We start from the raw sequence: 12375 nt of genomic DNA, 5'->3' as shown, positions 1-12375 counted from the left end.
GTTTCAGTCAATTATGAATTTTTTTTTCAGTAGAATCTAAATTTCTCTTTCTGAAGTTTTAGTGAAAAACAGTGCTAGACAGGGAACATTTCAGCTACATAAACCGAAAAAAACTGTATATGTGAGGATGTTTCATTTAAGAATGAGTGTTTCAGTAGTGTGCAAGCAAAAAACAGCAGGAGGACTTGACTAAGAATAATCCAGTCTAACGAGCCCAAAAAAATCAGTAGTATGTAGAAGTGGCTGTGGGCTGGTTTCCATAGTATGCAAATGTTTCTGTAGTAATGGTAATAAAGTAATAACAAATTAGCTGGAAATCACTTAAAAAGTTGTAATGTTTCAGTCAATTATGAAATGTGTCCCATGGAGTGTCTCTTTCAGTGGTATGCAAATGTTTCGCTACTTTCCGAGAACTCCCCAGCACCCCAAAATAACCCAATACTCAATGGAAAGCCATCCTGCCAAACAAAAAAGGGACAATTCAGTAGCATGTCAAATTGTGAGTATTTTAGTTGTATGCACATGTTTCTGTAGTGCAGTGGTTTTCAAATACTCGGGGGGCCCCACTTGAGGGATGCAAAGGTAAGTCAATGGGGGAGCGGGCGTATTTGACCTAGGAACTATTTTTTTTTTGCACCTCCACTACACTGGGAGCTGTGACGCTCTTATTGGCAGTGTTACTTGGGGCCCCCTCTGGAGCCAGGCCTGGAAGTGGGGCCCACTGGCAATAGTCTGGTGGCCGAGCCTTAGCTCACGGGATCCAGCCTGGCGCAGCGCTAACGGACACTGTGGGTTCCCCGTCCCATGGGCTCACCACCTGTGGGAAGGACCATAGGGTTATAGGGGTCGGGTGCATACCAGCCAAAGGAAGTGTCCCTGGCGCACCCATCTCCGGCTACAGAAACTGGCTTTTGGGACATGGAAAGTCACCTCCCTGGCGGGGAGCCATAGTTGTGCGAAGTTTGAGAAGTTCCGACAAGAAAGTCGGACTCACCTCCACACACAGCTTGGACTCTTGGGCTCAAGGTTGGACTCTCTTCCACTTCGAAGACCTCCTTAATTCCACCAACACGTCTTCCTTGGAAAAAGCAGAGGTGGGCACTCATATTTCTGGGTTTGAAGTCACTGAGGTGGTTAAATAGCTTCTCGGTGGCAAGGCCCCATGAGTTACTGAGATCCGCCGAGAGTTCATTAAGGGTCTGGATGTTGTGGGTGTGTAATGGTTGGCACGTCTCTGCAACATCGCGTGGATATCGGGGACAGTACCCCTGGATTGGCAGACTGGGGTGGCGGTCCACCTTATCAAAAAGAGGGACCAGAAAGTGTGTTCCAACTACATGGGAATCACATGACTCAGCCTTATTGGTAAGGTCTATTTGGTGGTACTGGAAAGGAGGCTCCGTCAGGAACTCAAAACTCAGATTTAGGAGGAGAAATGTAGTTTTCGCCCGGGCCGTGGGACAGTGGACCAGCTTGACACACTAAGCAGGGCCCTCGAGGGTACATGGGAGTTTGCCTATCCTGTGTTTTGTTGACTTGGAAATGGCTTTCGACCAGTTTACTCTGGAAGCCTTTTTGGGGTGCTTCGGGAATCCGGGCTTTGCAGTCCCTGTATGCGTTACCGGGAGTAAGTCGGATTATTTTGCAGTTGGAGGTGGACTTTGCCAAAGCTGCCCTTTGTCACCAATTCTGTTCATAACTTTTATAGGCAGAATTTCTAAGTGCGGCCTTGGTGGGGAGAAGCGGTCGGTTTTGGAGGCCTCAGCATTGCATCTCTGCTTTGTGCAGATGATGTGGTGCTATTGGCTTCCTCAAGCTGTGATCTTCAGCTATCATCGGTACAGTTTGCAGCCGAAGGTGAAGCAGCTGGGCTGAAGATCAGCACCTCCAAGTCCAAAACAATGATTCTTAGATGGAAAAGGGTGGCATGTTCCCTTCCGGTTTGTAGATGAGATCCACCCAAACTGGAGAGTTCAAGTATTTCGGGGTCTTTATCACGAGTGGAACGGTGGATCGACAAACGGATTGGTGCAGCATCATGGGGACCTTGAACCGGTCCGTCATTCTGAACAAGGAGCTCAGCCGGAAGGCAAAGCTCTATATTTACTGGTCGATCTACGTTCCTACCCTCTCCGTAAGTTATGAACTGTGGGTCATGACCGACAGAATAAGATCCTGGACAAGCGGCCGAAGGGATTTTCTTCCGCAAGGTGGCTGGACCCTCCCTTACAGATAAGTTGAGAAGCTCTGTAATCGGGAGGGACTCAGTGTTGAGACACTGCTCCTCCGCATTGAGGGTAACCAGTCTAGGTGGCTTGGGTATCTGATAAGGATGCCTCCTGGACGCCTTCACTAGGAGGCGTTCTGGGCATGTCCCACTGCCCGGAGGCCCTCCGGAAAACCCGGACATGCTGGAGATACAACATCCCTAGACTAGCCTGGGAACGCCTCACCATCCCCTCGGATGAGCTAGATGAAGTGGCTGCGGCAAGGAAGGTCTGGGCTTCCCTACTGAGACTGCTGCCCCCACGACCCGACCCCGGAGAAGCCGAAAAAAATGTCTGGATGGATGGATATAAGCGTTGAGTAAAAAGGGTAGACACAAAGTGGAGCAGACCCTCAAGTAACCCAATGAAAAAAGACAATAATTCAGATGAGAGGATAGACTTCCTTGGGGGGCGCAAGAGGATTTCTCATTCGAGTGGGGCGTGACATTAAATAATTGAGAATCACTGCTGTATGCGAGTACCCCAAAATTTTTTTTAGCTTAACTTGTCATCAATAAAAAAAATTTAATCATGAGTTTTTGGGAAACGATATGGTGGAGACATGGGTGCTACATCGAAGCTGAAAGGAGGGGGCAAGGAACGAGTGTCTCTATAAAACAACCGATAAATAATGTACTTATTTCAGCGGCAATGTTCATCTGGTGGGGTCTGTGAGCAAAGGAGCGCTTCATAATCTTGTCTGTGCCTCCGGGATGTAAATTTCGATGCTGTCGGCGCTCTCCGTGGCGGAACTCTGCCGCGCCGAGGCGGCACGCTTGGCAGCTAACAAACGCTTTCGGGCCTCCAAACGTTGGCGCTCCGAACTCTCCAGAGAGCGGTCTCTTGCCAGGGGAGCATGGCCCTTCAGGGGCCTCTTTGGCACAGGGGGGGCCGGGAGCTTTTCCTGGACGGGCGGGAAAAGACGATTGAAAAGATAACTCAAACTCAAGGCAATTTTTCTAAAAAAAAAAAAGACAAAGTGGCAAATGACCTTTTTTGTTCGTAGAGCATGCAGTGAGTGTTTGCGGTGTTATGGTAGACGCAGGCGGCCATTTTTTAAGATAGAAAAATAATTAAAAAGAAGCACGATTGGAGATGGGCAGGCACTCCAAAACGGCAGCTCACTGTCAACAAAACAAAAAATGGAAAAGTCAGTAAAAAAACAGAACAAAAGACAACAAAGGAGTGGGATGGAAATAATAATATGACGATCACCATAATTATTCCAATATAGATTTTAGACTGTTTGGTTGCAGCCTTGCCCTGCGACTGGCTGGCAACCAGTTCAGTGTGTCCCCTGCCCACTGCCCGAAGATGGCTGGGATGGGCTCCGCGACCCTACTGACGATAAGCGGTGCAGATAATGGATGGATGGTTGCAGCCTGTTGCTTTCTGCAGGGTAAGCTTTTTTCATGTGTTCATGTAAATTTGTTGTTTTACCACAGTAGCAAAACACTTTAACACACATTTCTTTGTATTTTTCAGTTTTTTCTTTTGAATCATGTGGCAACAAACGTCATGAAACAAATCACATGAAAAGAAAAAAAGGATGACAGTTTGACTCTTCTATCTATCTATCTTTTTAAGCATGGTAATCCTCATCACTTCCTTTTGTTTTAACCAAAACTTTACAATTTGCTGTCCAGTTTCTATTAGAGTTTTTTTTTTCATTTGACATGTCTTTTGGGGGATTCCAGCATTCGTTTTGGTTTCAACCCTTTACTTTTGGTTGCCTTAGCAAAACATGTTTTATATTTCAAAGATGATACTCAGAAAAAAACAACAGTTACATAAGGATAGACGTTTAAACAAATAAGGAATGAATAAATATTGGAATAAATACTTGAATGTACATGTCAATATTTGTATTATAATTGGATATTATATTTGAAAGGAAAATAAGTAGGTAACAGCTTTTTGGACCCTTTTCTGGGGGCAATGTTTGATTTTTTGATCCGTCTTATTTAATTTTATTATTATTTTTTTTAATCTATTTTTTTTCCCGAGGAGCTCAGTATTATTGATCCGAGTCAATTTCTTATTGAACTTTTATTAATTAGTCTATTAATTTATCTATTTATTTGGTATTATTAATTAATTAATATATAATTAATTATTGAACATTAAAATGTATTGATTGAAATTCAAAGAATTTTAGTTATTCAAAACCAGGTTATAATGGCAAAATAAAATAGCATACTTTTAAGTTGTCAGGTAAAAAACATGGTTGTGTTAACAAAAGAAAATCTTGCAAATTACTGCTTTTTCCATGGAAAAATTACTTAATTAGATAACTATAAAATGTAAAAAATAAAATTAGTTACATTTTCTGTCAATTGGGCTTCATTTTCTTCAATCTAAAATGACGATGCAAAATCATAAAATATTATAGTTAGGACAAAAATTTGAAAATCAAAAATGATAAAATATGCAACTAACATGATTATTAATTAGTTTGTAGTTTGCCAAACCTGACTCTTACATTCCTTTTACATTTCATTAAACATTCAAAAAATGATTTTTTTCTCCCATGTCGATTAGTTTTTTGGGGGACAAATATAATCAAAGCCTTTAATGCTCAGTGCTAACCAAAATGGTGGCTTGCTGTGTAGTAGTGATTGATCAATATTTACTAGTTTACCAAGTTAGTGGTTTAAGGCTCATATCCCAACCTAAAAAATGATTTTGGTGCTGCAGCGAAACAATATCACAATAACGAAGCTCAACAAACACTCAACAATAGAAGCTACCATGCAGGTTAGCGTTCATTAGCCATTCCCAAAATACTCTTTTTAAAAAAGAAAATGTGCACCTGGATCTCGGGGGTCGCCAGAGGTTTCCAGTCGTTAGCCTTTAGCTGGTGCAGCTCGTCAAACTTGAGGCTGATGTTCTCGATGGACAGCTGCAGCATGTCCCAGAAGCCCGCCAGGTCCTGGGAGACAGGCCTGGGGTGGGCGTCCGGGTTCTGAGGGGGAAGGGGGATACAGGTTTGACATCTATTGCTGTCAATGGCACTCAATGTTTTTTCTCTTGTTTTATTATACACTGAACTTGTTGATATTGTGCTTCGCATTTCCAATCGAACTGTGGGCGCCAGGGTTCTAAGGGTGAAATTGCAGGTGTGACATCTCTTGCTGTCAAAGACTAGTCAAGTCACATTTATTTATAGAGCCCTTAATCACAAAAATGTCTCAAAGGACTGCACAGGATTACAATTACACAATTACCTGATCTTAAACCAACATGACTAAGTTCACACTGCAAGGGAATCGGAATTTTCTGCACAAAGGCGACTTGTATCTGATCTGGTAAAGTCTGTCTGAACGGCGTGATTCTGATTTTGTCACACCAGACCACGGCCACATTCATACTTGGTCCTAAATCTGATACATATGTGGTCTTTTGGAATACGACTGTGAACGGTCAAGGTGCATCCATGCGACCTGCACATCCTTAAGAGGTGGAAGGAAGCGTAGAACTCAACAATCATGGCGGACGAAAACAAGGAGAGCATTCAATGGAAGGAATATGAGGTTTTGGATTTAATTTATTTTTGGGGGGACAACTTTTTTCAGCTTCTGGTAGCACAATAATTTTCAAATTGCGAGATACACAACGGCGTTAGCATCCATGAGTGCTTCTGCAAACATAGGTGTGACATTACGCGTCCTCTTCTGCGCATGCGGGACACTTTTCAGGTTCACACAGACGAATAGAAGCCTCATTTAGTTGGAAGTGTGACCGATGTCATATCAGGTTTCACCCAAAAATCAGAATTGAGCATTAAAATCAGTAGTGTGGGCCTAGTTAATAATAATAATAATAATAATTTCCTTTGTATTGTCATTCTTTGTAACAATGTACACAGAACGAAATGTCGATACACCTGACCCGTTGTAGCGAGCCGATGCAGCCGCAGCCAACAGAGGGCGCCGCCATAATGACACTAAATGCAAGTTTGACGTCTATTATCAAAGGCACTCAATCTTTATTTCTTTTTTTTAAATTTGCACTATTTTTTTTTAGATTTTGCTCTGCGTTCCTAAACTGGGGCAGAGTGAGCGTTCAGGTTATAAGTGGAAAAATACAGATTTGACATCTAATGCTATCAATGGCACTAATTGCAAATTTGATGTCTATTACAGTCTATGGCATTGAACTTTTTTTCTTTTTTTATCTGCACTGAACTTGTTATGGTGATCTACATTCCTAAGTGGGGCTGAGTGAGCATCTAGGTTATAAGGGGCAAAACACAAATTTGACATCTAATGCTGTCAATGGCACTTATTGCAAGTTTGATGGCTATTGCCTTCAAAGGCATTCATTTTTTTCTTTAACTCATTCAGTGCAATAACATAGACATATATTCTCAAAGCGTTGTCCCCGAGTGCCAAAATGTACAAATATTTTAGTTTTTAATTTAAAAACACTAATATATAGGGTCTTGGAATAATTTTAGCATGAAAAATTAACATTAAATGAGAGGAGTGGCTGTGATCAGATCTTTGTCCACAAATAGAGGAAGCCCCCACTTCCTAGTTTTACTTCATTTATCCAGCTACCGAGAGTGAGTAGGCGTAGCGAAGCAGTGTGGTGACAAAAGCGACTAAATGGATAAGGACAAACAGACGGTCCAGCAAAGCTTTTTTTCCTTCCTTAAAAAAGATGGTAAAGTATTTTCGTCATTGTCAGGGCAGAGAAGGATCATTTTGTGCACGTCCGCAGGAGTTTGCGACCGCCATGGCGACCGGAATTATGTTATTACGTCACAGAAACATCGGGTGTTGAAAGCTCCTGCATCAGTCAATTGTTCGAGCAATAAAATGTCGTGTTGATATGGTGATTTGCATTTCTAATTGGTAATGGGGTAAATGGTAAGTGCAGGGGTAAATGCAAGTAGGACATCTATTACCATAAATGGCACATAACGTATTATTATTTTTTTAAATTTGGCACTAAAACTCTTAATTAAATTGGGGGTTCGGCGTCTGGGTTCAATGCAAGTATGACTTTATTGTTACCTATGGCGCTAGATGCAAGATTGGCATCTATTGTCCTCAATGGCACTGAAGGTTTTCTTTATTTTTATTTTTTTTAAATTGCATTGCATTAGTAAATGGAGTCATAACAGAGGAAGGAGGACGAGGTGACATACCAGATTCTCTTCACAGAGCTCCCGGAACTGCTGGAACTTCTGGGACATGAGCAGCTGGGCGCTCCCCACTGCACTGCGGATCTTGCCCAGGACTGCAGACACACACATACGCACAAGCACACACGGACACACACAGAGCGTCAATTACTCACACAGCCTGGTGCATACTGCAGGCATGTTGCACCATTGGCAAGGAGAGTGCATTAGCAAAGCCACAGCAAAGCGATGACATCATCATGAGGATGGTAGTGATGATGTCATGCGCTTGTACAAGGTCAAATTGAATGTCAAAGCTTTTACAGTGTGTTAATAAACACCTAACATATGTATAGGAAATATTGCCCATTTAATGTATTTTTTATGGTTTCATGGCCAAATATTCTATTCAATCAAGATCTAATATAAACGTTTTTGTTTTGCCTTCAACAATTAACTTGATGGAAATTATGAAATTTCACTGGTGGAGGTAACAACTGAAAAAAAATCCCTCCAGAATAAAATAGAAAAAGGAAAAACATCTTTATATTCATATACCTATTCATATTTTTTTTTTAATTCAAATTTATTTTTTAATATACGCCCAAAAATGTGCAGTATTGGGAGGCAATATAGATAATTATTTTATGTTTATTATTTTTATATATTTCTTTTTTTTTACAAATATAGAAATCCATACTCCAATTTAAAACTGATTCAAAAAATATCTATTGTTTTTCTTTCTCAATAGTTTTCAAATATTTAGTTTGTTTTATAAGAAAAAAGACAATGCAAATAAATAATCAATAATACAAAATGTCCACAAATTTTATAAAGTGAGCACAATTTTCTGCTAATTTGGACAAGATATTTTTTGCTGTGTAGTATATTTCAGGTAATCATGTAAAAAATATCTTTGTGACATTTTTGTCAGTTTTATTTAATCGTTGTTTTTTTGTGTGTGTGTTTTTTAAACTCATTCAGTACCATAAGGTATAAACATGTTTTAAAAGCATTGTCCCTGAGTGACAAAACATAAACATATCTTTTATTCTTAACTATTTGGTGCAACACGTTTATAGCCTCTGGGATCTATTTCAGTATGATAAATTACCACTAGATGGCAGGAGTTGTTTTGATCAGATATTTGTCCGCACATTGAGGGAGCCCGCACTTCCTAGTCTTGCTGCCTGTATCCAGCGATTGAAGTGTGTAGGCGGACGGTATGGCGACTATAGCCATGGTGAAGCGGTGTGGTCAGAGTAGCAAATACATTGGTGGTCATGGTGACCGAAATTGTGTGATCAGGTCAACGGAAACATCGGCATCTAAAAGGTCCTCACAAACTTCATGAATCGTTCATACATAAGTTAACTTTTCTTTTATTTTGCAAGAAAAGTGCAGTTGAGTTTATAGAAAGCAATGTTCACAAAAGGCCTTTTTTGTTTTTGGATGTATTTTCAAGAAAATTGGCAAGGTTTACTAAACAATGGTAAAAGCTTAAAACATATGTTTTAATAAAGGTGAGGGTTGAAGCTTTCATTTGATGCTTATATAACTACGGAACTAAATTTTTTGTATGCTCCAAAAATGAGTCAAAATGCCAAAAATTTTACTGGCATCGGCACTTCCCATTTAAGAGATACTTCTGACATTCAATGAGGTAATTATTATCATTTTATTTTACTATTTTAATTATCTTTTTACAAAAAAAAATCTGTAAGACTATTTCTCTTTTTCATAACCTGGATGGATTCCACCAAGTTTTTACTGTAGACATTATATGTAGTGAATGTTTAGCTAATGAAGGAATCCTTTTTGATTGGTTGGAATCCTGTTTACTCTCATAACAGCACAAAGGCATTTTTTTTTTGTAAAAAAATTGCACCAGTCCACAACAACCAAAAATAGGGCATAAATGTAATCCAAGAGTTTCTCACTGTCATCCGGGAGCTGGTTGTCCGCCCGGTCCTGCTCCATCTGATGACACCAGCCCTGCATCCTCTCCGTTTCCGCCTGCAGCAATTTAAGGAACCAGCGTCCATCTCGCGGGCACACAGGACGGGCGATGGCCCCCGGCGCAGCTTCCGGCTCGGCGGCGCCATCCATCCACGGGTCAGGAGGGGGTAAGATGGACAGGTCGAACCCGGCCTCGCCGTAATCGTCCCCAGCACAGGCGTGGTAATGGTTTCCCGAGCCTTGGATGCGGACGGTGGAGGATGTGGTGGAGTCCCGGGAATGCTGGCGTGGCATGGTAGCACATTGGCGGGGGGTGGGCAGCTGTGGGCCGGCTGAAGGCTCGTCCAGGTCTGCCTGGACGGCGGTGGTCACGCTGTTGGATCGGGTCATGCGCCGGTGACTGTCAAATCAAGCAGTGATATAACATATCAGTGAAAAACTCAAAAGAAATTGTACAAATACGGTGATCGCTTGGTTATCACGATTAATGAGGACCAGAACATCCTGCGAAATGTGAAAATTTGTGAATTGGCATCGTACTTCCATTAAAGCCCCCAAGAGTAGAACTTATCTTGAGATAACGTCTGTACCGGCTGAGAGTATACGACCCAAATAAGAGGAAAACTAATCAGAAAAGCAACCAAGACCCCATGATCACATTGGATGGCCTGCAGGCATACACAGCTGAGGTGGGAAAATCTGTGCATAAGACAACTATTAGTTGTACTATGCATAAATCGGCCCGTCATGGAAGAGTGAAGAAGAAAGCCCTTCTGAAAGAATACCATAAAGAGAACCGCTTTGAATCCGCAAGTCACATGGGAGACACAGATTACATGTGGAACAATGTTCTCTTGTCAGATGAGACCGAAATCTAACTTTTTGGGATGAATGCAAAGTGTTACGTCTGGCCTAAGAGTAACACGGCACATCCCCCTAAAAGCACCCATTTTCAAACATGGTGGTGGCAGCATCATAGTCTGGGGTTGCTTTTCTTTAGCAGGGAGTGGGAAGATCGTTTAAGTTGATGGGAAGATGGATGGAGACAAATACAGGGTGATTCTTGCAAAAATCTCTTGGAATCTGTAAGAGACCTGAGAATGGGGTGATAGTTCACCTTCTAACAGGACAACAACCTTAAACATAAAACAAAATCTAGAGTGAAATGGTATTTCAATATATCAATATTTTTGCAAAGCACTGCAAGTCTAACAACCACACCGGTGATTTTAGCCTCTTAAAAATAAAATATCACCCATCCATATTTGTAAATGAGCCCTCAAGAATTTAGAGTTAGGAAGGAGGAGGTGTGGATCTTGGCAAAAATCATCATGGGCGACCCTCAGTTTGACCCGGTTGATAAACAAGCTCTCACAAGCACGGACACACACATAGCGCAGACATGCAGACTTCCCTAAAACTTCTCATTCATCACTTCTTCCTTCTTATTCATTTCTCCTGGAGCGAGGAGCGCGCGGGAGTGCAGTTCGCCCGACTTCAAAGCAAACCGATTGCGTGCACAGTTAAAGAGTAACTCCTCCAAGCAGGTGTTCAGTCATAATGACCTCAGCTAGCTCGATATCGGACGGCTAACAACTTCCTGCCTTGGGAGATGTCGTGGCAAGGCCAAACACTTGAAAGCGGACTGCAAAGAGGACTTATCAAACAGACAGGAGGCGGGAAAACACCCGGGAAGCCAGGGTGCATTCCCAACAGAACATTTTGTGCACTGTAAAGGGACAGTGTGTATTTTTAGCACTTCCTAGTAAGGATCGACCAATATGGGTTTTTCAGGGCAGATTCTTAGTATTGGTAATAAAAGGAGGCCGATAACAGATAATTGGAGCTGATATTCATTCGCTGTAAAAGCTTAAAAATCGGCGTGAGATATTCTAATAATGCAAAAAGAAACAAAAAATAGTAGTTTTAAATTAAAATAATACTTAAATAGCTCCCTGATAGTATATAAGAATTTTGCCACAACTAACATGACTAATCTTTCACTAAAACCAATAACTAAAAGTTCAGAAAATAAAATTAGGCTTAGCGGCAACTCGTGCAATGGTACATACAAACAGCTTGGCGACTTTTTTTTTACAATAGAAAAATAAAAATGTTAAAACAACAAATCTGACTTAAATTTACCTAAACAAAAAGTGTATCAAAATTTTAACAAAGCTTACAAATTGAGTGGCCCACATTGACGAACTAGCTAAGGTAAAGCTAATCACTCAGCTTTCCACTTTAGCGTGCTTTTCATTCTCTCTCTAAAGCACAAATACAAACTATTGATTGACAAACTAATGCTATGATAAGAGCTAATATATCCTGAAAGTGCTTCCCTCAAAAGAGTTACCAACACTTTTTAGGCCATTTCCTAATCACCGATACACTTTTCCACCATTCTCTTTTTAAAATCTCAGGGGTTGACAGAGCTGCTGCTGTTTACCCCACTCTAACATTATTCATTCTGCTTTAGTGGCTCCACCCCCGGTCGCTTATCCTATCAGTAGGCGCAGGGTGGGTAGCGTCCGTGACAGAGGGATGGAAGAGGGGGAGAGAGAGGCTCGGCTGCATCTTAGCCTAAATAATCGGTCCGTTGATAAATAAAAATGTCAAATTCCACATTATTGGGTCTGTGGACCTCTACCTCCTAGAGGTAAAAAACTTTAAAAAATTAAAATAATAATAATGAGCAGAAATACATGAACTTTAAAAAAATACTCATAGGACAATCCATCCATCCATTTTCTGCACCGCTTATCTTCAGTGGGGTCATGGCGGGTGCTGGAGCCCACCCCAGTCGTCTTTGGGCAGTGGACAGGGGTCACCGTGAACTGGTTGCCAGCCAGTTGCAGGGCACACGGAGACCGACAACACAATTGATCATTCTCACCTAGGGACAATTTGGACCAGCCAATTAACATGGCATGCATTTTTTTGGAATGTGGGAGGAAATCAGAGTGCCCAGAGGAAACCCAGACAAGCCCCCGCAAGGAGAACGTGCAAACTCCAGAC

At 41.5% G+C, this 12375-nt stretch overlaps 1 protein-coding gene across 3 annotated transcripts in view; it reads right to left on the bottom strand.

Annotated features, from left to right (window-relative positions):
• Positions 1-845: 845 nt before the first annotated feature.
• dlgap1b (discs, large (Drosophila) homolog-associated protein 1b) overlaps positions 846-12375 on the bottom strand; it is a 138070-nt gene continuing 126540 nt past the window's right edge. For 2 of the 3 annotated variants that reach the window (XM_088322286.1, XM_088322285.1), the window contains 4 exons: positions 9339-9757; positions 7423-7514; positions 5080-5232; positions 846-3171 (listed from right to left, as the gene is read on the bottom strand). In XM_088322286.1, the coding sequence (XP_088178412.1) occupies positions 2956-3171; positions 5080-5232; positions 7423-7514; positions 9339-9757 (880 nt within the window). In that variant the 3' untranslated portion in view covers positions 846-2955. Of the gene's footprint in view, positions 3172-3258; positions 3392-5079; positions 5233-7422; positions 7515-9338; positions 9758-12375 lie in introns of all 3 variants that reach the window. The other variant, XR_015847598.1, reaches the window with a different exon arrangement.

Source organism: Urocampus carinirostris, chromosome 18, assembly GCF_059441175.1.
Source record: "Urocampus carinirostris isolate Australia breed hairy pipefish chromosome 18, RoL_Ucar_1.0, whole genome shotgun sequence".
NCBI lineage: Eukaryota > Metazoa > Chordata > Actinopteri > Syngnathiformes > Syngnathidae > Urocampus > Urocampus carinirostris.
Note: the sequence above shows the minus strand (reverse complement) of the source record. Positions and strands in the feature narration are given on the sequence as shown.